Source organism: Liolophura sinensis, chromosome 1 (assembly GCF_032854445.1).
Source record: "Liolophura sinensis isolate JHLJ2023 chromosome 1, CUHK_Ljap_v2, whole genome shotgun sequence".
Taxonomy (NCBI): domain Eukaryota; kingdom Metazoa; phylum Mollusca; class Polyplacophora; order Chitonida; family Chitonidae; genus Liolophura; species Liolophura sinensis.
This window is the reverse complement of record NC_088295.1, coordinates 69,021,962-69,049,042: the sequence shown is the minus strand read 5'-3', so window position 1 is coordinate 69,049,042 and position 27,081 is coordinate 69,021,962. Positions and strand designations below refer to the sequence as shown.

Below are 27,081 nucleotides of genomic sequence, written 5' to 3'. Positions count from 1 at the left end.
CTCACCATGCCACTCGCATGACGCATATTACAAATGTCAAGTGCATGTACCATGCTAACAATTCTCTTCAACACATGCTGTTATGGACTTTTACGACGGCACATGATGCAACTGCTGCATAAAAGAGGCCCCTGTGCTAATACGCATTACATGTATATACAAACACACATCATTTGTCTTAACAGCCTCTCCCCACACAGACCTGACCAACATTCTTCAAGTTTCCAATGTTACAATTACATGTCGCACGTCACAATATAATCAATCATCTGCACATTGTCTTGAGAGCATCTCTGATGTCTATGGCCATGTCTTCTTAGTTAATAAACTTTCAGGCTGTTTAGCCATTAAAACGGTTGTGAAACATCACGTCCCATCATCAGTCAATGAATTTAAGAATCTGCTCCACCATGAACACATCTGTTGAGAGACTGCCATACAAGTCTTTACTTTTTAATCCACGTTGTGATGTCGAAATAAGTGCTCATTGCACCAGTAACACAGTAACACTGCACTAACAAGCTTTCTCAACATACTGGAAGTGCCATATACCTCTACAATGACTCGTTCTCCAGGTAATTCTGGAAGGAATGTGCTCAGTCAATAAGTTAACATGTGGGATGATATCACTGTAAGCGGGTGAGGGAAGCCTGGTTTGGGTGAGGACCATTGCAGTCAAGTGGTCAGTGTCCATCATACAGCTGAAGGTCCAGCTTGACCACAACCTCCCCTCTGTCCACTTCATGGAGAACTAAGCGTCTTGTCAATGGGCCTTTCTTTCTCTGCATGTCTGACATGATGTCTGATAACCTCACCTCTGTACGTCCAAGGAAATCTGAAACGCAAAGTCAGAAGACACTTATGCATGTTCAATGAAACATAAGTTTAATTCAGTACATTCTGATCAACAAAGAACACAGAATTTGGCAGTAGTCACTCTGATGATGACGTTACTTCGTTAAATGCATATACACTGTGTATCAAATAGCATTTCGCCATGATATGGCTGGAATATTGCCCACTTGGCCTTAAGCCATAATCATTCATTTATTCATTCAAATTACTGTTGTTCCCTTTTCTCTCTCTCTCTTTTTTTTTGAGTGCAGTGAAACTTCATCATCCTGCAATTTTCTAAAATTATGCACTTTACTGATGCTAATTTCAGTACTTTCACCTTGATCACAAAGATATGTTTGATGCTGTATTAGCAATGAAATAAAATATGAGGCCAGAACATTTCGTACAGCATTTTAACTTTCTACTCAGCATTTTGATTTTAACACAGCGATTTGACTTTTAACACAAGAAATTTTTAAACTGAAAACTTAATCTATGACCTAAAATAAAACTTTTAAATTGGTCACCCCACTAAAAATTACCACCTACCATTTGGCGAGAAGAGGTCTCTATCATAGACTGTTATGCACAATACATCCTGTTGTAGATCCTTGATTGTGAACTGCATGGAGGTGTTCCACTTGGGGTTGAGGGTGCCGTTGATGACCTTGGTCTTGTGTTCCTGTGACCCCATATTCACCTCACAGTAAGGGTCACTCTTACCTGCCATCAAACACACAGGTAACACTGCTATTACACCTGCTAATTACACTCAGTCCAGGGTACAAACAAGGTACAACCAACAGTTCACGTTTTTTTTTTTATGAAAATGTAATATCAATGTACTGCAAACTTTTAAAAATTTAGAATTAATTTAGCGAACAATTGCAGAATATAGATAAAAGAGAAATAAACTGAGAATAGAATGTTGGTGGTCACAAGTTAAAATACGAAAGTGAAAGCATAATGAAAATAATAAGTCTTTGCCATGACACATACATGAACATGCACATGTAAGACAGTAACAGTTACTTCTAACAATCGTTACACACAATACAACAAACTTACATTATCAATGCAGACAACATGAAGTAATGTTAGATTTATATATACACTTAGAACTAAAATAAAAAAAGTAGCAAAATATGAAAATGTGTAAAGCAGAACAAAACATTAAAGTTACGGAGACACATTTCAATGGACATGAGGGTTAATGAGTAAAGCATGCAGCCTTTATCCTACCATTTTCGTCACTTTTTTTGAGATCTGAGCCTTCCTGGATAACAACCAGCAGACGGCCAACACCCGCTGTTCTCCTCACTGGGAGGGAAAAACAGTACATGCATCAATCAAAGAAAAAACATAACACAATCAGCCAGTCATGCAGGAGGTTGGAGTCTGACCCGGGAATGTGGTTAACCTAACCAGGAGTGGGGTAGGGGGGTGGGCTGGGGTGCAGGGGGCAAGAACAGAGTGGACCCAAGTAACAGCACAACAGAAAATGTAACAGAAAAAAGATGTTCATGAAAGACGACATAGTGTGCAAGGAACAACAACAACACGGTAAAGCCTGAGAGGAGATGAAAGGAAAAGGTAAAATCAGCCAGGGTAGACACCATTCAACAGCAACAGCATGCCTGTCTCCCGAGGAACTGTTAATAAGGTTTGTTATGTTATTGATGATGTTTGCCAACTAGTAGTTTCTTCCTGGAGACAACAGGCTTCAGCATGCTGTCCTGACTGGAGCTCAGATTTTTGTTCCTTGTAGTTGATATCGTTCATGTCAGTTGTGTTAATAGAACTAACAACTACCCAAATATACATGTATGCAGACAACAGAGTCAGTATAGCAGTTGTCATGCTGTCGTCTGATTGGTTAATGACACAACAAATGGCCCAGGGCACAGTTCTCATGCACCGATCAGATGCCTGTCTTACCATTGCCATGAGAGGAGGCCAAGTTAACACCCTCTAGAATTATAACCAGAAGCCTGCCTACGACAAACGAACGTTTTTGTGCTGCAGCAAAAACACATGGAAAAACAGTAAGAGAGACTCACATTGGCAGAAATAGACAAACACGTCACATTGGAAACAACAGAGAAAAACCTACCAGTAATTATACTGATAATACCTTTAGATTGTTGAAAGCCTACATCTTATGATCCGTCTCTATGATCTTACCTTTCTATTGCGCATGGTTTATTAATGACTATCACTTTTAGCACTCCACCCATTTCCTGTGCTGAAATTCCTATTACTTGGCCTTTGCTAAACGGTACAAAACTTTTAATACAAAACGGGAAAATGAATAACAGGTAAGACTAAAAAGAAGAGAGTCATTCAGGTAGGATTAGGGTAGGAAAGGGAGACAGTGTCAGGTGTCTAGAGTTTCCAGACGTCCTAAAACAAAAAAACTTGGTAATTTAGTAATACAATATTAAAATCTCCCTACTGAAGAAAAATAGCCATGTTGACTACATATTTGATTGATATTACTTGATATTATTCAAAAAAGAAAATACGTAAGAGGCGCTAACCTGAAATAATGTTCATATGTTAAGGACTTTTCTCAACTGAAGATACTTAAATAATCAAAATATGTGTACATATTATTGAAATTTGTTTCAGCATGATAATAGATGCAAATTTAATTCAATATGTATTGAAGTAGCAAAACAAGTTATTGAGAGGAGAACATTTTTTATCTTTGTTCATAATAAAACAGGAACTTACTGGAATGTGCCCTTTCTCTCTTCTTCCTCTCAGTGTCTAGATAAGACCTTGATGCAGCATCTATGTGCTTCATCCAGTTCTCTCTGTAACACATCAACAATGACGCTGATAAAAGACTTCTTTCTTCAACTGGAATATAACGCTACTCCCCAGAATATTTCTCTTAAAAGACAGCTAAAAGTCAAGATGATGTGAGCTCAGTGGAAATCACATTCCTTCAATGAGGAACCTGACAAACCTCCTGAAGTAAGACTGCATAAGACTGTCGATGCAAACAAACCAATGAGAGCATCTACTGAGCCAGCAAAGGCCCTTACCCCAAACTATGAGCAACACAAAATAATGCATGCATGTACACAATTGCTTAGTGGGTAATGGCTCTTCAATAACCACGACACATGTATTAAGCAGTCTTCTCTTGATGACACACTCTAAAAAGCTTCAAACTCAAGAATGATTACACACAGATAAAAACATAACTGCCAGGTACTCACTTTTCCACAGCGCTGACAGCCTTGAGACTGTAAACCCTGTCTATATGAGATATCTGGAACACACAGGGGTCTGCCTCCGTCTCAGGAGGCCGTCTCACTATCACCTCATTCAAAAAGATAGGCTGTCAAAATATAAACACAGAAGTTGGTGTAGACACAATGTAGATGTATGGACTAGACAAACAGCATAGAAATCAGCCCTGATTCTGTACTCACAAACTGACTGAACAAAGCTTACAGTATTAAAGGATTACTTATTCTATTTTCTGATGAATGTATTGTCATTCTTAAAAGTGGAATAGAGACCGGACAAATCATATGGGAAATCATGATACTAAAGTTGCCTGGCCTCAAACAATAATCAAATAAATAAATAAATACCAAAAATGCCACACAAGCCATGAGCTATATGTACAGTAGGTGGATTCAGACATCCAGCCTTATTGGTACGTGTTGGGATTTTCAGCAATTTCCAGCCATTGTGCTGTATCCTCTAAACAAGGAAATACTGTAGCATTTTGGTTCATCTTGAAGAACACCATTTCCCAGTACTAGAAGTTGAACTACATACCTAAATACACAACTGTGTTTGCCAGATAATAAAGTTACATCAGATACTGAAGAAAATTGATACATGTATCTATGGGTCGTTACAGTTTTGTTCTTGCCACATTGTATGATCCTGGTGTCAGATGTGAAATGAATGACTGAATGATTGTTGTTTAATGCTACACTCTTTTTTTTTCCCTCTCTTTATACAGGGCCCCATTGTTCAAAACTGGTTTAAAACTTCATACCAGAATTAACTGTAAACCAAGTCTTCAATTTTGTACTCAGCCTAACAGAGATTATGTACCAGTACATTAAATATGAACTAAAACTGCTGCTGTTATACTTTGTCTTTGGGGAACTGCACTGACCGCCGAGTTTGGCTAAAATCTTACATATAAAATACAACTTAATACCACTATTCGCTAATATACTTTCAAACAACTGGGCCCAGGACAGCAATCAGGTTTATATGTGTAAGAAATCAGAATGCCCAGAGTAAACCCCCAATCTTTGCCCTATGCTGAAATGAATGAAGAAATCTTTATGTCATACTCACTGTTCTGTACATTCGGTATTGTGTTGTCCCCTTGGGATCGAAACTGAACACCTTGACTACACTTCCCAGTGGGCGAATGGGCTGAGTCAGTATCAAAAAGTCATTAAACAGGAATGCTACTAATTCCTTGTTACTTTTAACCTGCAAAGTAAAATTAATGAATTAACCACTGCTGACATTTTACAACATCTTCATAAAACAATACTCTGTTTAGAATTTAGAATTATTATTTGGATAACGTAAATAAGGCTTTATTCTTATCAAATCTTTCAATCACTTTGCTAAGTTTCTGTACTTCAATGAATGCAATCAACATGAAAACACTGGCAATGTACATGTACATTATGAGGTCAAGCCTAAAAGCAAAGAAGCCAATTTACCAAAAAAACAATGTACAAACCTTATACAAAGTCCCAGAATATATAAATTTCCTTGGTCCTAAGCAATTTGTTACTGAATTAAAAACTATTTTCTGTAAATCAAAAATAATAACAAACACATAATTAAGATGTATGTAAAATCGCAAGTCATTACACAATAAAATTGTATTCAAAACTTTCCAATTTGTCTTCTTTGATTTTTTTTCTTCTTATTTGGATATCTAATTAGAGTTTTAAATGCTATTCATAATTATTCTGGATAGCATTAAAGTATGCACATGATTTTAAATATTTGCAGTTCTTAAAAAAATATATGCTTGAAAAAGTTTTATATCAGAAATTTACATTAACTGTAAGAATTTACAGTATTACATGTAGTAGCAGGGTACCCCTTACCTCTGCCAGCCCATCACACTGGACATGTTGTTGTATCCACTCCAGCTTATCAGAGTTATCTCTCTCCCTCACCCCCTCATTCACTTGGTTACACAGCTCCTCAGCCTTAGATAGGGCATCCACAATGTTCTGATGATCAGGATGAGATTCTGGGGTCGCATCTAAAATCTACAAGAAAAAAAAAAGCAAAAAGATGACCTGCAGAATCATATACTATTTTTGCACGTAACTTAATTATGTGTTAATTATGACACAGTCATATATATATATATATATGCTATACTCAACGATACTTCACTCATACAACCCCAACCAGCATTATGGTGGGAGGAAACCAGGCAGGAGGTGAATGAATGAAAGCTTGGGGTTGAATGTCAAAATAATTTTTCTGTCATATGACAAGGAGAGTTATTAGGTGTATGTGTACATATACTGTGTCTTCTTGTGGCAGGGCAAGTCCATGCCGCCAAAGTACTGCCAGCACTGAAGTAACACGCTGAAGACACCAGACATGACATCCCACCCAGCCATTGACACCAAATTTACTGACACTGAGCCAACCAATCCCATTTCCTTGCAGTTGCTCTAGCCTCCCAGTTCTGAACGCTAAACAAGGAAGCAAAAAGTACAATTTTGTAAGTCTTTGTTAGTACCTGACCTGGGCTTGATATATTTGATTGATTTTTTATGCCAAACTCAAGGATATTTCAATTGACAAGGATTTGACACCGGGTCTCCCGACTTTGAACCAGATGACTATCTACATGTACTACTCTTACTTTCTGAATCAGCAGCCGGTAGCGCGTGATCCTCTGCATGGGCTTTAACAGGAAGCTACTGAGCGGCATACTCTTTGTCCGACTGTCCTGTATGCATTGCTGCAAAAGACATTCATTTGTCACATTATTGGACACATACAAACTTTAAACAGTGTCAGAAAATTTCTAAAATGTGTTCATCAAAACCACTATGAAAACTTTAAATATTTCTTTGCCCATGTGAAACAAATGTCACATGTGAACTAGAAGTGTAACATTATCACAGCCAAAATGTACCACTTTACAACCTGTAAAATATAAATGATGGCAAATGCAGCCCCTTGTCACCACATAGATAAAATTTTGATACATGTAATGTTGAGTAAAATCATTATCATGCCTCTTTACTAAAAGCCTTACCCTGTGTGCCTCTTTAAATTCTGGATCTTGACTTTTATGCTGTAAGAGAGCAGCTGCATTCAACTGTACACTACAAAAACGTATATAAGTTGTCATGTGTGGAAGCTGTAAGAGGAAAAAAAGACATATGATATGATTTTTTTCCTATCAGATATATTAACTCTGATCTCACTCCCAACACAGAAATTGAAAGGAGTGATATTAATGGCTCAGATACAAACAAGCTACAAATCACTGAATCTACTGGCAGTTTTTCAGCTACCAGTACGCATATTATTTACGTGGATTAGATATACATAAACATTTATTTATTGTGTTAACAAAATTCACCATTTTTTCACTTTATATTCCTTTTTTTTGTTACTTAAAGATAAACATGAGGTTTATGGGTAGAGCAAAATGGATATCTTTATACTATAAGTGACCACTTCCCTTCTCCAAGTAGGCCTACATGTGTACCTGACAACCCAGACGATGACAGACGTAGGGCCACAAACTGGGATAACTGGGTTCAACCATGGGCATCTTCATCTTTAAATAGACTAGGAAACTTTAATTACAAGTTATAAATTAGTCCGCTTAGCCCACAATGCCTGCTCTTCAAAAGAGTAACATACTTTCTCAGGTTCTTTATCCTGAGTGTTCTTCAAAACATCCTGATGTAACCAAACACAAAATACATCTGAATCAGACTTACATTTTCACATAAAATGTCTCCTATCATCTGAATGTTATGTGGGTCGCCACACATTTTCTTCCTGACCCGCATTGCCCTGAAAATAATTTCATAAGAAAAATCTTCTTAAATAGACTGCAAGTTACTTGTCATTTTATCAACACAAGATTACAACCTCTTCTTCAGTGAGAGTAAATCCAGAGTTAATTTTAACATTGCTGAACCTGGCAAGTGGTAGTCTGATAGTAATTGAACAACGGAATAACTTACTATTTTGCCCCAGTGGCTTAAAGGACTTACTTTATAAGTTTTGTATTGCACATAATTAGGTCCTTCCAGTTGACAAAGATAGCCTGTAGTTCTTCAGCCGTTAGAACAGACGACAGAGGCCGATAAAATACCTGAGATAAACACAGATTAAGGAATAGATTAAAATCAGAAAAACTATTGATTCAGTCATATAATTTAGTTCACTTATTCATTTGATTAATATTAACTGCTGAGCTCAAGAACTGGGGCCCATTCCACAAAGCCAATTCCGACCTAAGTCAAAATTTCAAACCTCTTCACAAGGCTTAGTTTTTGGTAGTGGCATTTGAACTTTGGACACATTTGTCTTAAGATCATATTGATGACGTGGACAAAATTTCTTCAAGGTCTCATTTCCAATTTTGACTTGTCAAAAATGGCTTTGAGGAATCTGCCCCTGGTCCCTTGTCTTTATAGGTGGAGGAAGCCCGATGTTTACTTTATACAGGAGAGTGTACACAAGTGCATGTACACAGTATAAGCAAACTACTTTCCCTTAAAAACAACGAGTTTATGTTCCAAGAAATGCTAATCCACAGTTTATTTTGACTGCTGAATTGTTCCCTTGTCAGGTTAATGGGTGGAGGAAACCTGATGTCCATTTACAAAAATAAGTGTAGACACATGCGTGTCAACAGTGTAAACAAACTACCCTAAATGACCTAAAATTTGGTCACTTCACTATATTCTGAGACCTCTGATGATTCTAGGCAAGTGCTTTAAGGCTAGTTTGGAAGGTATTATGATATCCTAATGGAAAATTGTATGTTTCAGTACCAAAAATGATATTTTATGGCATTTATTTGCCTCTAAAATGCTTTTTGTGGGCAAAACTTGGGGTCATTTAGGGCTCTTCCTATTAACAACAACAAAGATGAGTGTATGTTCCCAGAAATGCTAATCCACAGTTTATTTTGACTGTTGAATTGTTTTGAAGTAACTACAATTCTGTTGTAGTCCTCGTGTAGATACTCTTTTATTCCCATGACTGAGAAAACAGAACATTTGCCTTGTTTAGACAAACACATAAAATGTTACAATTCACAACAGTTTCACTTTCTTCTTAGTAAACTTCTCCTAGCCGTATGAACAAATAATTCTTGGATAAGGGTGCAATTCTGGGATCTTACATATCAATGAATCAGTCAGTCCTTGATAGTGTTGAACTTACATCAACCACTGTGGAGAGATCTTCCATGTAAGTCTCTTCTGTAGATATCAGCTCAGCTATCAGTCTCTGCCGTTCAGTGTTCTTGGGATGATCCCTCCCTTAGGGAAGAAAGACAGACAGAGACAAAATGAATCCCATTCTACTGGGTTAAAGTTTTCTGTTTCTTAACACTGAAAAGTATTTGTGTGCTATGGTCTGCACGTTCTGTATCAGGGACCTGTTCCACAAAGTGGCTGTAGGCTAAGTCGATTGTAACTACCATGAAAATGCATACCGCAAGATACAGGCCTATATGTTTCCATGCTATTTATATTCAATTTTGCCCATAATCGCTTTCTCGAACAACACGTAGTCCTTCATGATGAGAACTTATTTGTAAAGAAAGTGCCTTGAAATGTGTATATGCACTTGACATTCAAAATGGATAAATGGGAACAAAATATATCATCAAAACCATGCAAAATCAACACTGATTGGTGTGCAGATAGGATATCGTGGGTTTATACTGGTAATTCCAATAGCCTGGGTCACACTTGAATAAATGTCATGCCTAAACTTCAACTTAGGCAATGCATAGCCTGGACAAGCCTATCACTCACACTAGCCAATCAGGAATGATCCTATATCATAGAGTATGCACTGTACACAAATGTACGACATTCCTTGCATGTCAAGTGTGCAATATATTCCAGACAGTGTTCCAGATTTTCATTGTATATGCAGTTTTTCTCACAAGAGGAATGCATACAAGATACAGTGTTTCTGTTTATTCAAGAGTACAAGGGCACATGTCCATTTCATCATTTTTTAGAAACGCAGCTTATTACCCCACTGTAAAACATCATGACTTCCTACCATGATTAGCAAAAAAGGAAACTTGCTCAACTCATCAAAACCATGGACCCTTGAAGCAGGAGACTTGAAGACAGGCCAGAAAGCCAAACAAATGACTAGAAATACTGAAATACATGTATCATAACATGACAATGGAGAAATTATAGACTAAAAAAGTCTGTTGGAGCCAATGAAGACTTTTGTCCACAAATTCTCCTTGAACCTGGCGGAGTTTTCAAAATTGAAATTTTAGATGGCATGCACAAACTTTCAAACACACTATCTAAACTCAAATCTGTTTGCTGGGATACAGGAGAAGAGCTTTGTAATTGAGACAAAAGCAGTCTCGGCAAAACAAAACAATACAAGGCAGGTGTATTTTGAGTGTTATATATTTATTGCTTAGCAACTTAAAAAAGTTGAGTATATAGGGTTAACAAATAATACAGCTAAAATACAGCCGAGGAAAGCTGACAACTATACATAGAGGAGTTCTGCTGGGTAAGGCTATACTGCAGATACCATACACAGTTTGTACTGGAGAACATCCAGGGTCCTGCTCCTGAAAGCTATCATATGCTAAGTAGGTTATAATTAGTATAACATGACACATGTAAACGACACATGTATCTATGGTGGTTACAATCAACTTATGCCTACGATAGCTTGTAGTGGAGCAGAACCCAGAAGGAAACACCTACAAGTCAACCTGCGCACAGTGCACTTTTCTAGGGAAAAAATCGCATTTCATTTTATGTGCAGGAAGAAATTGCCAGTTTACGGAATCATATCTTAGTATACAGTAGGGATGTATTGTCCTGTATTTGGAACAATTTGGCTGAAACCTGCTAAGGTACTGCAGTTACAATCAATGTAGTCTATAATATCCCAGAGTGAAACACCTATAAATCCTTCTGTGCACAGTACATGTTGCTAGAGATAAAACTACATTTCATTACATGAGTGGTCAGACACTGCCAGTTACTTGGAACATATCTTATAATAGCGACTTTTTGCTCTGTTTTTCAGATATGTTATAAGAAGCAGATTGTGGCGCACCAAAATGACAGTGTGCATGATCCATGTGTTAAGAATGCTCAACACATGCACTACCTTCAGTATTCCTCACCTATAATTTGGATTAACGGAATTAATTGACACAAACTATTAATCAGGTTAAATTAAACCAGTACTACGCTACTACGCTATACTTCATATTAAGATATCACTGAATGAAAACCTGACTGAACAGTATCTGATTACCTGTACTTCTGTTATGAAAGATCCTTTGACGCCACTCCTGTTTAACTAGCATTTCCAAGGTAATTATGAATTTCCAGTTCAATCAATGTACTATACTACCAGAATGATGAGTCTTCTCATTATACTTAAGTGGCAACACACTTGTGGGACGGTACACTCCTACATACAATGTATGTTAGTGTACGTTTAAGTCAGCCCTAATAGTTCAGGCCACATCCTATAAACTCTACTGACATCCTGGTCCACTATCATAATGCCTCCCTACATCCACTGAAAGGACTAACGTGTTGTCATGGTTGTGATCACACTGTGTTCGAATTTTCAGGAATCCTAGAATTCCTTCAATAACAGGACAAAATATACTTATGCACATTTTTAACTTGATTTTGGAGACAAAACTACATTGGTTGGATTGCCCAGTTTCAGGGCTTCACAAAAAGTACAACTTTATCAGTCTCAGTGAGTATGCTTACAGTAATAGCAAGGAGCAATTCTAGGAAAGGTTTAAGTGCCTTTACTTGGAACTGTATGGCCCTGGAGCTTGGCGTAAATGATCCTTGGTTCATATGCACATGCACCTTGCCTCATTTACCTTTAACACTGGAAATCTACTACGGCAGTGATGTTTTCAGCTAATCTAATCTATTCATTCATGGGCTAAGAAATGCAATCTGATGCACAGATGTTTGAAAATTCAAGATAAATCCTGGTTTCTACAGAAATCTACAGGAATATCATTGCAGCAACATGCTAGTTTACATTCTGCGCTGTTCAGGAAAACAACCCCCTATTTAGCTTGCAGCACTTCACTGCACAATCATCCTTGTCTACATACACATGCACATCAAATATCACTGCACCAGACAGGTACAAATAATACGGCTTCTGCCACCTGGGCTACAGCTGTTACAATGAATGGAGCAAACACAATACTGATACCTCCTTGGGCTTCCATACTATAGGAATCTTTCTGAGATCTGGGTGGCCATGGCTGAGCATGGACTAAATGTAAAATCCAAGGCGTCACAGTAATCCTTATTACTGTTTTGTTCCACAAGAGGTGATTTTAACTATACTGTGAGTGAGCGCATCTGTATGCGGGTCAGGACTAAGCCAGTGGTTAGTTCTGAATCTACACGTACACAGATGACAGCTTCAGCCAGTCCACCCACCCACCCCCCACATCATCTGCCTACAGATCTGGTTTAATTATCCTAATATACAGACCACACTGAGGTTGCATTTGAGCTATGGCTTATAACTACATGTACATGTCACTAAAGAGTATCATCTAGACACATGACAACAGCTTCACAACAGTCATTATATAAAACACATCTAATTACGACTAGATGATGACTAAATGCTGAACACATTTAGTGTACTATGCCATAAACTTACTTGTACACAAATCCACATGACAATGATGTATGGCTACCTCTCTGGTGCCCATTATCATATACATGTATCCAGGGCACCTACATGTATCTACATTCAACCTTTCCAGAGGCAACAAAGTTTATTTTCTGTATACAGAGAAGATACAACTATTGATGTCCGCAGGTCAGTGCCCAGCGCATGAATGCATTATGCTAGTACTTTACTGCAAGTATATAAATGAAATGCAGTTTTCATTGCATGTGACAGGTAGTTACACATGTAACTTACTTCTGATATATTTAAATAACAATTGTCATTTACGTAATAAATTCATACTGTTTATAATTTCATTTCAATCCATATTCAACACATATTAGGCCACATTCATAAACCTCTGACTTGTTCTTTTGTGTATTCCTAAAAGCCAATGTGAAAAAAAAAATGGGGTCATTAAAATTTGGAATACAGTTTCATGAAAAGTGACCCCTGACTACAAAATGTTTAAAAATCCCTGCTGAAATATTCATGAAAAGTATAAGAAAATGCATAGGTAAATTCAGGTCTAATTTAAATATCTCACAAGCAGAGGTCTTTGTGGGGAAGCCGACACTAAACACTCACAAATTTTTTACTAAGAAGTCCAAAACACCTGTAAACATCACAGGTTGCACATAGCTTTTGTATTATTTTGTAGTTGTAAACAGCAAATTACTTCTCGGGACCTCCTCGCAGTTCCATGATACTCAGCATCATGAACTATGTCATGAGTTATATGTACATGTAGTTGTGAAAAAAAAAAACTGATTTAACCATACTTGCGCTGTTTGTGTTTTCTACCATAAAGAAATTACATTCTGAACCCAAATTTCACTAAATGTTTCATTTCTGTGTGGATAAGGTAATTTTTCTATGAGAGCAGCCATGGCATTGAGGCAATGCCCAAAGAAGGTGAACATTTTCAATTCCAAGGAAGAATTCATCAAGATAGATCAAATTTCACTGAGAAATTAAATGGGAAAGCACTTGAGAACGTAATAACATGAATCTGGCTGAGTCATTCAGAAAATGTCATTTCAGACAAAATCAACTACATGTAGTTAACATGTGAGGTGTTATGGAGTTGCAGTCATTATATCAATAGAATGGTAATGTAAGCCTACTGGAAAACAAACAATTAACGGGAGAAGAAATCAGCAAATTCCATAGCCAAATACACTTGACAGTTCCACCTTAAATCAGGTCTAATGCTGGAAGGCTGGTTCTGTAGCCAGGCTGTAGGTACCTTATCACACTCTGATCTCATAAACCAATCTTCCGTAATTACAGGGTGGCTAGTATCACACACTAATCTGGTGAAAGTTTTTCTCTCACTTACATTAAAGCACATGGCACTCTGTTGACTGAATTCTCACTTTAACAATATTTAAAAGAGAAATATACCAAAAGAGAGATATCTTACATATGTGCATGGGTAAGTTCACTAATAACAACAAAGATGGTCTTGCATAAAATATTCAAAGGCAGGGAATACAGCAGTCAAATAATTTTACAGTTCAAATAAACAACAAAGCCCTGAAAATATCAACACATGAAGCACGTTATCTCTGTACACTTTTTAACCCATAGCAAATCTGACTAGGATGTTACTTAGTTATTCATACACATAAACCTCCAGATGAAATCTTATACAGGAACAAAAGGTGAAACTCAAATTTCACTTTATTCACAAATCAGGCAAAAGGACCAACATTTTATCACGTACATGAATTTGCTTGTACATGCACCAATAATTTTGCAATTATACAAAGCTTGTCTATTGCACAGACAGCTGACAGCACACAGTTTATCTTTTCTTCAAAACCCTCCATTACTACAAATATACACATATTTCTGTTCATATATATGAACACAGTACACACAGTTTTCCTGATAAAATCTGCTACATAGGATCTCAATGTTCTCAGAAACAAATATGTCTATTCTGCAAGCCTGCAATGTACCCAAATTAACCAGGAAGTAATTAGTCAATTATCAAGAACTCTTCCTAACAAGGATGTTAATGTTGTTTGTTCAGAGATTAATATCTTTCACAACTTCAAACACTGTCACATTCAACTATTTCTGTATAGGTTTGCGAATGTCATTATTATTCTATTTACAGACCACCTCACAACAGGTAGTAAAAAATGTATTCTGTATACCAAGGAAGGTGACCTTCTCAGAATTATGAAACAATCTTCTTCTTAGTGTTTATTTTAGGTTGTGAAATGTTGTCCAGTATAAACCTAAGGAACAGCCCGTGAAAGCTGTTACAACCATATTTTTCATGATACTTTCAATTGATAAAATAATGCCTCTCTATGTAATTCTGCAGTAAATTTAATTTTTATACTACATTAGTTTCAAGGGTAGAAATTAATATCTTTTAACAAAATCTAAACTCATTGAAACACAACTCACAATGAAATGCTCATGTGCTTCTAAAACTTCATAGTTCCCTCATGCATAAACATAAAATATTTACTTCTGTAATACTGCCAATAATTGAGATGTTGATGCATAAATAAATGAGAATTTTGAAATTAACATTGGCACATACTGGAGAATATTATGCTAAATATGAAATATTATGAGTATACTTCTTGTTAGTTTGTGATAAGTCAATATGCTAAATGTATATCCTGTTACAATGGGATTGTATGTATGTATACTATAAAACTTCATAATCATAAAATTAAACAGTTTGGTAAAGGCTTCACCAAGTTTGCCTGCATTAAAATATGCAAAACAAATAGAATTTAAGCAACATGAAGGTTATCAGACAAACTTACATATACTCCAGTATATGTTACTTCTCCTTAGTTTAAAGAAAACATGGTCATCCATATGTTTTTCAGTTCTACATGTTTTTCTTGTATTATACACTATGAAATTTCATTCCATACATACACTTTGGGATTTACACAGTTCTGTAATATTTTGTTTACCCTAGCCCAAGTGATATCAAAGAGACCTTTTCTATTTCATACTTTGATTTGCATATTTTTGTAGTGTACATGCGTGTACATATATCTATCACATGAAATGGGGCAAAATTCCTTTAACTGTGCCATCAATCATTCATTTGAAACTTCACTCTTTGATTCTCCGCAAAAATTAAAGACGGGTTAAATGGACATTCATCAGTACAAAGGTCAAAACTTATACATGTAATAATGACAGAGGCCAATATATCTACTGTCTTCAATATCTATTATCTATTATATTTGATAATCACATGCACATGTTATTTATTATCCCTTCCTCTTTTGCTTATGACTAAAAACCTAAACACTATCTGACTAAAATTGGCTATGCCATGGTACAAAGTTACATATAAATTTCTACAGCACAAGATAATGTAGAGTAGACGGTCATCATATCATGGTTTTACTCAGTAGCCATAGCAACCATTGGCAATACTCTTCTTCCTGTACACATGAGTTCATCTAAACACAATATGCATCAGTGTTGAGTACAAGTTACAGCACTGCAGATACGTGTAAACATCTCACAGGAATGCTTTACCTGCACAAATACCCACTAACAGTAAATTACCTGCTGGTACAACATTAAAAACACATGGGCAAAGTTTTGACTAGAAAATATGGCGGTAATATGCAAGTGTGGGTTGCAAAGACCCCAGCAAGGCCAGTTTGAGCATTGTACCCAAGAGAGGACATGTATAAACAAAATCAGCTGGAATCCAACAAACAGAGCTTAAGTTTAAGTGAAAATCTTGCTGTTTACTTAGTTTTCGACGTAAGTCATTGTTGAGTGGAAATGTTTCAGGCTTAAGTCGTGTGCCAGTGACCAACTACCATACAAACTTGCCTGTGGTAGTCCTGGGCTAACACCATCACTAGCATATTACCATCCACCCACTTCATACTACCATATTTGCACGACCTGATCGCAAGGGGCTCAGGAAAGGGGGCATAACTCATCACCCTAAGGTTGTGAGAAGAGAGGACAGAGGTCAGCTAGAAGCAGAGTTACAACATCAACAACAACAGCAACATTACCACTACCACTACCACTACCAGGTTGTCACAACAAGTATCTCCAACAGCACTTAGACTATAAATGTTACTAAAGCTTGTGAACATTGCTTAAATATAGTACACGGTGTGTCAAAATGACCCTCATTGATTTATCACCTTGCTTCCTGCAAAAATGCAATGTACGCAGTTTCCAAAGTTTAAGACAAATATCTGGCATCCAGATAGATAGTGAGAATTTGTATAGAGGTTTTGGCTGGCTGTAAAGACACAGCATTTCTTCAACTGTTGTGTGATGGATACCATCATCCATCGGTATGTCAAAGTAAGTAGAGAGTACAGTATGTAGGCTATTCAAAAATACTGGAGGACAGGTAAGGAAGGAATTAAGGGGCGACAGAGTATTTCCATACCTCCAGATTACAAATTCCCACACCTTTCAGGCATGATAAAGAGCTTATTTCAGGTTTAATGGGAAATATCAATGCAGTGGGTTGACAAATGTTAGTTACTAGTACAAGTTACAGGTGTTAGTAGCCATATAACAAAGATAGGTAAGAAAAGCGTTCAGCGTAGAGCAAGGTAAGGTAAAGGGGGAGAATGACATGCCAATCTGAGCACATCACCAACACAGAGTGACAGCCCATAGGTGCACCAGGTCATTACCAGGTTAGTTTATAGCAAATATGGTAGAATAAAGGCCTGACTGTCCCTAGCTTGCCCTGACTACCCCAGTCTATACTGGGACTACGTTAGATCTACTGAGTGCCGCCCAAAACATCCCCGCTGGCAAGGTCAGCTGGTACTAGGTCACATGACAGCACGGAGGCCCGCATCACTCCACTCTGTCCTGTTGTAAACAGACACAATGGAAATTAGAGTCACGCACCACTTATCCAGTTGATCTGGTAGACTAGGTTGCACAGTGTAACAAAATTGGGCTTTTAAATTCGAAATGTAAATTACGATGACTTCTTTTTGAAAATTTAATATCTTTTTATCCTCCTTTTTTACTCAAAATACAAATGAAAATGATTAAAATTTTTGGGTGATGTTTAAAGTTTAACGGCGGAATTTACAAGTGTATTTGTAAAACATTAAAAAAAAGGAGAAAAATATATAAAATTGAACACATTTAAAATACACATGTAAATTGTCATCACACTTTTGAATATTTCTTTTTCCTCAGGACATTTACCTGAAAGATTTTTGTTTTAATTTCCTGATGATACCTGTAAGAGTTATAACTTAAGATATCATCACTTGCTCTATCAATGCCAAATGATCAATTCCTGCTTGATATGACATTACAGTTTTGTTACACCAACATCCTAAAGCCGGGGTCAGGTAATCTAAATCAGAAGATTTTAGCAGGGATATAAGCAACTCATTTGGTTCATAGGATTGAGGCAAAAGCTTTAGTAAGCTCAAAATAATTGGTTGTGGAAGAGCTGAGACCCTAAATGTGATTCTGAATGCAGCACACATATAGAATGCCATAATGTCATGCATGGTATTGGTGTTGCACACCATGTGAGTTTTACTATTAAATATTGTGGTACTTTGAGCTGCCAAGTTAGCTACGTATTTTACACTACACACAGTAACAAACAAATTAGAGTTCTATACACAAAAATATTTTAACTGCATGTGATAAACAACTCCACGATACACCAAACCTTTACAAGGGCTTCCATTTAAATGTTTGTTTACCCTGAGTGATGGATGGGATTTTTACCATCATATTAAATAATGGTAAATGATAAATTGTAAATCTAAATCCAAGATGCATTAACAAGACGTTCACCACAGTAGTAAGATAACAAAATATGTTTGTTTCTATGTGTCTGCATTACCGCTTACGATACTTACAAGATTCTGTGGCTGCGTCTTCAGATTTCACCTCACCCATGTCTGTTAGAGGGCCGACATAGTTCATCGGGAACACACCCACTTGGCCGTTCACCTCGCCTTTCCACCAGCTGGCATCTTCCTTACTCAGCACGTTGATCACTGTATCTTTGTGGAATGTCAGCTCATCATCATTCCGAGCCTCATATGGGTACAGAGCTATTACCTGCTCCACTGAAACAATAGTCAGAGCATGGTCAGCTAATAACCACCTGTTCAAAATGCTAATGTTACTGTGATACCTTGCTACAGCAATCCTAAAGTGTGATGTAAAATTCAACACCTGACTACACCAACCAGTCTGTTTGCTCCGCTTTCTGTCTTTAATGTGAGTGATTTTTGGCCAAAAACTGATCCAGTTGACTTTTTGCTAATATTGTATTAGCCTCATCTGTGCACATGCTACCAAAGTTTGAAAATTTACAATGTGAGTTGCTTTATAACTGATATCAAAGTAAGCCTGCTTTTTCTGGCGGACAGTCACTTTAGTAAGACTTACCCACATCAGTGTTCTGGCTGGTGGTAGTGGGTACTGGGGTGGTTGAGATGGGGGTGCTGCTACTCGCTGGTTCCTGTTGAGGAAAGACAAGAAACACTCGATGAAACCATCAGTCACACAAAACCTACCATTTAACATACAGACAACAACATCATCAAAAAGAAAAATACCACCTTAGGTCCAGAGCTTCTTTCATGTAAAAATTAATTATTTCTCAAATGAGTTTGAAATTGTTTTCCAGAATTCTCACATGTTGCATGGGTTAATTTATTTTTTATTTATTTATTGAGTGTTTTAGGGTTATGGTGGGAGGAAACCAGCCAGAGCCCATGGGAAACCCACACCCATCTGTAGGTTGCTGACCTTTTCACGTACAACATTGTTATTTAATGCTTTGAATTTTTCCCTCAAACAATGGCAGTCATTTTATGATTCAAGAAAACAAGAGTACCCAGGGTAAATATTTCATCTTTCCGTAAGATCTTACTGACAAACTTTCTTACATGTGGTCTTCAAAAAACGTTAAACCATGCAAATGGTATCATGGACAGCTTTCTGTGAACAGTCAGAGCTGGCAAATTCTCTGTCCAAGACCCTGTTTGAAAGAGAGATATGTCTGCACAAATGAAAGGCAAGCACCTAAATAACTCCCAAACAGACTGTTCTCTTGGTGACAAACAATTACATGTATCAGTACATCCATATGCAGTACCTGTGAGGAGACAATCGTAAGGGGTGAGGAAGATAGTGTCTGTTGAGCATCAGGGGTAGATCGTGCACTAGAAGACCCTAACAACTTCACATAGTTAGCCGGGAACCAGCCGATCTTCCGCTTCTGTCCTCGAGCCTGCCACAGTAAAACATGTTACATGTATGTTGGCACAAGTACATTTTATAGAAACATATATGTAGATGGATACTAGTGGGCATTATCAGAAGGTAGATTTATAATGAATATTAAGAATTCATCAAATATCCAAGCATCTATCCTGAAACACATTATTACCTGAGGATTACCTACTATACATCCTTCATATATCGGGTGGGCATAAAAAAATGGGCCGTACTTTGAGACTCAATATCTCCGAAACCCTCTTACGTCAGCTTCTAAAAATTTACACACTCAAAAGCCATTATGTCCTAAGTATACAGACCAAATTTCAATTTCATCCTTTAAGATTTATGTTCATGGGACCAAAATCAAAATCAAAATTCAAAAGGATGTTCTACCTTGTTTTACTTGAAAAGGTGATCAATTCCTTGTCCACCGCAGAGAAAACCGTCCTGACACTTGACTGACGTGTGTCACACAGGTGCAGCGCGTGCTCTACTCATGACACCTGATGCAATGTGGGTCACCGGAATGCGCATTTTTGAGGCTATGTTTTCATTTTAACACTGTGTACAGACTACTCAAGCTATGGCCTTGAAAATTGGTCAATATATTAACAAAATCATGCCATTTGAATGTATAAAGTTTGAAAGGGTTTGAACAAAGGATAATGGAGCAATGAAGCATCAAAGTACGGCCCATTTTTTTATGCCCACCCAATATATCCTGTAGAACATTATTCACCCATGGTTATATACTGTACATACTTCATACAGTATATATTCTGTAGAACATTATTACCCCATGGTTATATACTGTACATCCTTCATATATATCCTGTAGAACATTATTACCCCATGGTTATATACTGTACATACTTCATACAGTATATATTCTGTAGAACATTATTACCCCATGGTTATATACTGTACATCCTTCATATATATCCTGTAGAACATTATTACCCCATGATTATATACTGTACATCCTTCATATATATCCTGTAGAACATTATCACCTAATGGTTTTATACTGTACATCCTTCATATATATTCTGAAGCACATGATCTGTCCTGTAACACATTATAACCCGAGGGCTACATACTGTACATCATTCATATCTATGTTGTAGCCGATTCAGTTCATTACGTTAGTTTAGACAACCAATACCAACTGTCAATAAAGCCCACCTTAAAATTCAAATATATGGCTGTATTTAATTCAGTAACATAAATAAGTATTATTTGTTTAAGCCTGATCACAGCCCTCTACATATGGATACAGGAGCACTACGATGTACATGAAGACTGATTACCTGTAGTTCTCCCTCCCACCAGCCACTGGGACTTTTCTTCCTCACAGAGATCAGCTGACCGGGACTCAGGGACAACTGCTCTGGCCCTGTTGCTGTGTATGTTGCTATCACAGATGCGATTTCTACAAGAATGCAACATGGACAGAAACACTTGTCAACCAACTGGTCATTATGCATTTCAACCTTGTGGGAAATTTTAACTATTCGTACTCTGAATGACTGATGCATATATACGAATAAAATGCAAACCTGACAAATTTTTTACTCCTACTTACTACACATGATACTGGCTAAAAGTATGTAGGTGCTAAACTAATTATAACATATAAAAATATTAGGTTATCACTGTAACAGAATGTGTTTTAGAGGCAATATTATTCATCTCACAATCAGATTATTGTGAAGTACTTATTTTTCAGGTGGAACTAATTTTTGTGGATTTTGTGGTCGATAATTTACGGTGAAAAAGCTTCAGTGTAAAAAAAACATGAATATTGGATCCTATATTACAGGATTAAAACCCTCCTTGATAATACCTGTTTCACCTGTTTTACCTGTGCTTGAGTAATTTCAGACATATTATAACTAGGAAAATTAAACTGTTTTAAGTTTTTTTTTTAGTACTGCCTTGATTAAATACACAAAACTTATTTCCTGTGAACCTATTTTTAAAATAAATATGCAAAAATAAAATTCCACCGAATAGTAAGTACTTTACATAACTTATTATAACTTCCTTGTTTGGCTGGATCTTCATTTTTAAGCCCAATACAACCGATAATGAACATGCTTAATCTTAAAAGAAATTAAACTCCTTTTCAAAACAGTTACAGAAACAAACACTTACCAGGTTTCTTGTTTGTCTTCATTATTTGCGCAGGCTGCAAATTAAATGAAGGAAATCAAATTTTGTTCAATATATTCCCGCTGTTGAGAGCCAGCTGCTGTAGAGCAGAAGAGGATAATACTACAAACGTACCATATAGTAATCACTGTAATCCCTGTATCAACTCAAGTACAGAAGCATGATTAGCTGGGGATTTATTTATTTGGATTGGTGTTTTACGCCATACTCAAGAATATTTCACTTATACGACAGCAGCTAATAACCATCAGCCAGCATTATGGTGGGAAAAAAAAAACAGGCAAGCCCAGTGGAAACCCACAACCATCCGCAGGTTGCTGGAAAACCTTCCCACTTACGTGTGATAAACTGTCAATCACATAAAATTGTGCAAGATTATTCACCAACTTAGTACTGCAGGATGATTAGTTCAGGAAAAATTTTGTGAAGTTCATTTTAATGTGTTTTTGCCACATTTGCTACCTTGTTTGTACAGGCCATACAGTGACTGACCACTAGAGTAAGAGCCTGCCTTCCCCAATTTTGCTATTGTTAATGTTATATTACATTAAACTACATTTTTGTTCTCATTTAGTTTTTCTGCTTTTGGCAAAAGGATGGAATAAGCCAGTGTTTCTAACAGGAAACATGCTACAGGTACATATATGTAGCAGGAAGTATTTTCTGTGAAATTTACATCATTACAGCACATGTAATTCAATCTGCATGAAATGCTCAGCCCTACATGTGTTGACTTAGACTTGGTAGCAAGGCTATCACAAAGCCTGTATGAACACAAAATTTCAGCTCTGTACATAAAGGACTTAAATATGTACCTTTACAGGTATTCTAATACACAAAAGAAATGTGGAGGTAAGGAATTTAGTAATTTTCAGTAATTAACACACATGCAGGGCATCGGCACTGGAACATTCCCCTTAAATTTATGCAAAAAATGTGCTCAACACAGGCATTACTTTTTGAGATACCCTATTTCTTCCAATAATTTGGACCTCTGGTCTGAACATTTTAGCCAACGTAATTTTAGCCAGAATATTAAGATTCTGCTTTCTCACATGGTTAGACCATCTGAAAATTAGAATTAGATGAGGTAAATTACATTTACCTCAATACTGATTTTCATGCGAGATGACGTCTTCAATTTTGTAATGAAACACCGCAGCCCTTTATGTTATTACGCTTTACAAGTACATGTATGCAAACTCTGAGCTCAATATATGCAGTACTTATTGAGAGATCACCCATAACATTTAACTTAACATTACTTTCACTGTTACTGGAAGTTGATGGCTAAAAACCATCTAAAAGTGGAAACAAACACAAAATGGAAAATATACAAATATTCAAGATATCAAAATAAATATACTGATACTGAAAATGAGCACACATAAACAAAAAAAGTTAACAGTAATGAGACATGCAAGACATTGATAAATCATAAAGCATAACTTGACATGAAGAGGCATACTTCTTATTTTTGAAGAATATCATGTAAATTATATGTGTTGCATGCTGCAGTCAACATCCATTAGCGGTTCTTATCGCAAACGTTCACGTACATATATGTGACCCACACTTAACAGGAATACCCATAACATCTGTTAGTACGCTATGTTGCATTCAGTGGACATGTAAATGACACCTAAACTATGAGGATTTTTGTGGTGTTTCTTTTAATTTTTGTTTTCAAGCTCGATAGCATACAAGCTGATGACAGTCACATGGTCATGGAACTTGGAAGTGAAAGAGAAAGATTCTAGCCTGGAAGTATTGATACTGGTTAGATGCATGTACATGTACTTATATTAGTGAAAAAAAAACAAAACGTTAATGGTATAACTTTCTACGAAAAAAAAAAAAACACTGCAGATATCAGGCATATTAATGTAAATGTTTCATAGTGGTTTAATTCTATGCTAATACAAATGGAAAAATGCAAGCACTGCCAAATCAACAAAAATCTACCTAGCCCTTAATCAATGATAATATTAAAGGACAAGAACCTCATAAAGGCAAAATTCAACTGAAAGAAGAAGGTTTTTTCCATATGTATAAATCATCTTAAGGTTGTAATTCTTCCTATACATGTTTATGATGCCTTGTCCTTTAAAACACATGCCCAATGCTAAAACAAGCAATACAGAACAAGGGCTGAGCAGATAAAAAGTGATAAATACATGTAAAGGATGCATTTGACTGGGCATGCATTTTCTAAACAAATTTTTGTCTGGTGTTTTACGTTGTATTTCAAATAAGTATATTTCACTTATACAATGGCGGCCAGCATTATTATTGGAGAAAACCAAGTGGAGACCGGGAGAAACCCAAGAATGTTCTGGCAGTCTTCTCACATATGACTAGAGAAAAAGCCAGAATGAGCTGGATTTGAATTCACGATGACGGAATTGCGGAGAGTCTTCAGAGGCTATATTATCCGGAGTCACTGCTGTACTAGCTGTACTAGCACACTAGCCAAAAAGCCCCTCATATACTTCTCTTTCAGTTACTGGAGTTCTATATGTAAAGATAACCAATATCAGGTAGGTACATGTAAGTGCTCACAGTAGACAGGGACATAGAAGACAAGGTAATCTTCTCTACAAAACTTATGTAAACTTTTAACTTAAATCACCTGACCTCACATGAGAAGCTAGGTTTACAAAAGTTTTGAGAAAGGATCTGTGAAGAAAGTGTGTATGTTCGTACTTGAGCCATGGCTGATAGGAGTTGATCAGGAGGTTTAATGTCTGTGGGGCAGGGCTCCTCCTCCTGGGGTACAGCCGCCTGGGGTGCTTCAGTCTCAGCCACTAACACCTCCACCTCCTTATGGGCAGCCAGAGATAGGGCAAGACAAAACACAGCACAGGTAAGACACACACAAACATACAATCCCAGAAGCACCAAACACAAAGTAAGGGATCGGGTTAGCTTAGTGCTTAGGATCATCCCAGACCCATGGGCCAGGTCAGCAGAGTGTGCTGGTCAGCCTTGTTAGTCAGGCTGAGAAAACTAGGTTAGAAGTAGAGAAATCATGCACTCATGCCAGGAAATATCATTAGGTACTGTTTGTTGTTTCTTTAACAAATCTTGGTTTGCAACACTACAATTCTAAATCTTCAATTTAAAAAAAAAAAAAGACAGCTTATTAAAATTTGAAGCCACTTAAACAGAAAAATGAAGTAACAGTCATCATCTTAAATTAGGCTATCATGACAAAAAATTTCAAGTGGCTGTGTAATTGGATGAAGGTGAATTGTGGGAAGGGGAGGCGAAGCTGTGTTTTAATGGTTTAGCAAATATACAGATAAACTCAGCCGTGAAGTTTACTTTCAAAATGTACTGGTTAGTTACAAAACCAAGGAAAAAATTTTTATTTTCATTGCCTTACATGTCTTTTTAAGCTTGGGCTTTTTTGACTGTGTCAGCAAAACATATGGGAATGATTAATCATGCAATGATCACGGGAAATCAACAAACTTGATTATAACTTTCACTTCTGTGTGTGTGTATCACCAAAATTTGTTCATGAACCCAATGGCAACTGATTTGTTCAGGGGTTGGCATAACAATTCCACCATCTTTGTAAATTAAAATATGAAGACTACTTGTAGCTTAGAATATTTGATTATAAATGTACATGTATCTTTTGGATCTATACTCAGCAAATATTAAATTAACCAGTTTGGCTGGTAAAAGCATGTTCACTGTTACTGGGATTTGCCTAAGATACATGGTTTCGTCAAAAGGTTAGAGTTGTTAACCTATTGTTAACGTTAATTAGTAAAAAAAAAGCATGCGTGAGTAGTATATGAGCAACAAAGCAACAAGCTAAATTTGGTATTGCAAGATGAAAATGAAAGTTCAGGGATAAAATGTAAACTGCATTTACTTTCATAATGTCTTGAGAATGTAGACTGATGCAGCAGTAAAAGTTCACAATAACACCATTCTATACCATCATAAAGATAAATTGTGAATATGATAAAAAATGTAAATCACTTCTCCAATATGCAGAATCCATAAGAATGGAGAAATGAAGATAATTTAAAAACCCACAAAGTTTACAGCATCCCAAAACCTCGTAAATATGAAAACGAAATACGAAATTCGGCCAAAAATTGAAAAAGTACCTGTAATTCTGTCTTTTTCACATAATTAGCTGGAAAGATGCCTGATCGTTCACCAATGTGGCCTGTCCACCAGTCTCCCTCTGTTTTGGTGACAACGATTACCTCCCCTTCATCAAATGTCAGATCTGATGGCTCCCCAGATTTATAGTTGTACATTGCCACATAGTATTCTGTTGATTACAATGTCATCCAATTTCACCAGGTAAGCATTCACACATATGATAACAATAGTCAAATAAAGCCAAAGGACATATTAAAGACCTCTTCAAAACTTTCCAAGACTTACATGTAAACACCAGTTTATGATGGAACAGCCATTTAGTGGTTAAACATTTGATGATTTGATGAGCTTACCTCCCTGTGTTTCTGTTGTTGTTGTAAGCTGAGGAGTGACCTTATCTAGGGGTTGGTCCACCACAGCTGGAGGAGGTGTGCTGTTAACACAAAACACATTATCACAGCAAATTATTTACATACTGATAGCAAGAAACAATACCTGTTTATTCATGCATTCAGTAATGCATATATTTATTTCATTGTTGTTTTACGAATTACTCAAGAATATTTCAATCTTACGATGATGGCCATCATTATGGTGGGCAGAAAGTGGGAAAAGCATAGTCATGTATTAGTTCATATTGTATATTACTGATTTACAGACAGTACACAGTAATTTAGTCCCTTTCCCCATTTGGGCTATCTGGGAAAAAATCTGTTTGAAGAGAGA

The 27,081-nt window shown here is 36.7% G+C and overlaps 1 protein-coding gene across 5 annotated transcripts in view; it reads right to left on the bottom strand.

The window, feature by feature from the left end:
• LOC135482245 (intersectin-1-like) overlaps positions 1–27,081 on the bottom strand; it is a 42,603-nt gene continuing 15,522 nt past the window's right edge. For 2 of the 5 annotated variants that reach the window (XM_064762128.1, XM_064762123.1), the window contains 22 exons: positions 26,709–26,788; positions 26,355–26,524; positions 24,931–25,047; positions 22,207–22,240; positions 21,360–21,481; positions 19,925–20,059; positions 19,213–19,285; positions 18,675–18,887; positions 9,286–9,383; positions 8,106–8,206; positions 7,827–7,902; positions 7,130–7,234; positions 6,731–6,829; positions 5,952–6,119; positions 5,576–5,647; positions 5,176–5,316; positions 4,068–4,189; positions 3,574–3,656; positions 2,776–2,856; positions 2,080–2,157; positions 1,387–1,560; positions 1–835 (listed from right to left, as the gene is read on the bottom strand). In XM_064762128.1, coding sequence (XP_064618198.1) covers positions 684–835; positions 1,387–1,560; positions 2,080–2,157; positions 2,776–2,856; positions 3,574–3,656; positions 4,068–4,189; positions 5,176–5,316; positions 5,576–5,647; positions 5,952–6,119; positions 6,731–6,829; positions 7,130–7,234; positions 7,827–7,902; positions 8,106–8,206; positions 9,286–9,383; positions 18,675–18,887; positions 19,213–19,285; positions 19,925–20,059; positions 21,360–21,481; positions 22,207–22,240; positions 24,931–25,047; positions 26,355–26,524; positions 26,709–26,788 — 2,494 coding nt within the window. In that variant the 3' untranslated portion in view covers positions 1–683. The remainder of the gene's footprint in view (positions 836–1,386; positions 1,561–2,079; positions 2,158–2,775; positions 2,857–3,573; positions 3,657–4,067; positions 4,190–5,175; positions 5,317–5,575; positions 5,648–5,951; positions 6,120–6,730; positions 6,830–7,129; positions 7,235–7,826; positions 7,903–8,105; positions 8,207–9,285; positions 9,384–18,674; positions 18,888–19,212; positions 19,286–19,924; positions 20,060–21,359; positions 21,482–22,206; positions 22,241–24,930; positions 25,048–26,354; positions 26,525–26,708; positions 26,789–27,081) is intronic. The other 3 variants (XM_064762125.1, XM_064762126.1, XM_064762127.1) reach the window with 3 other exon arrangements.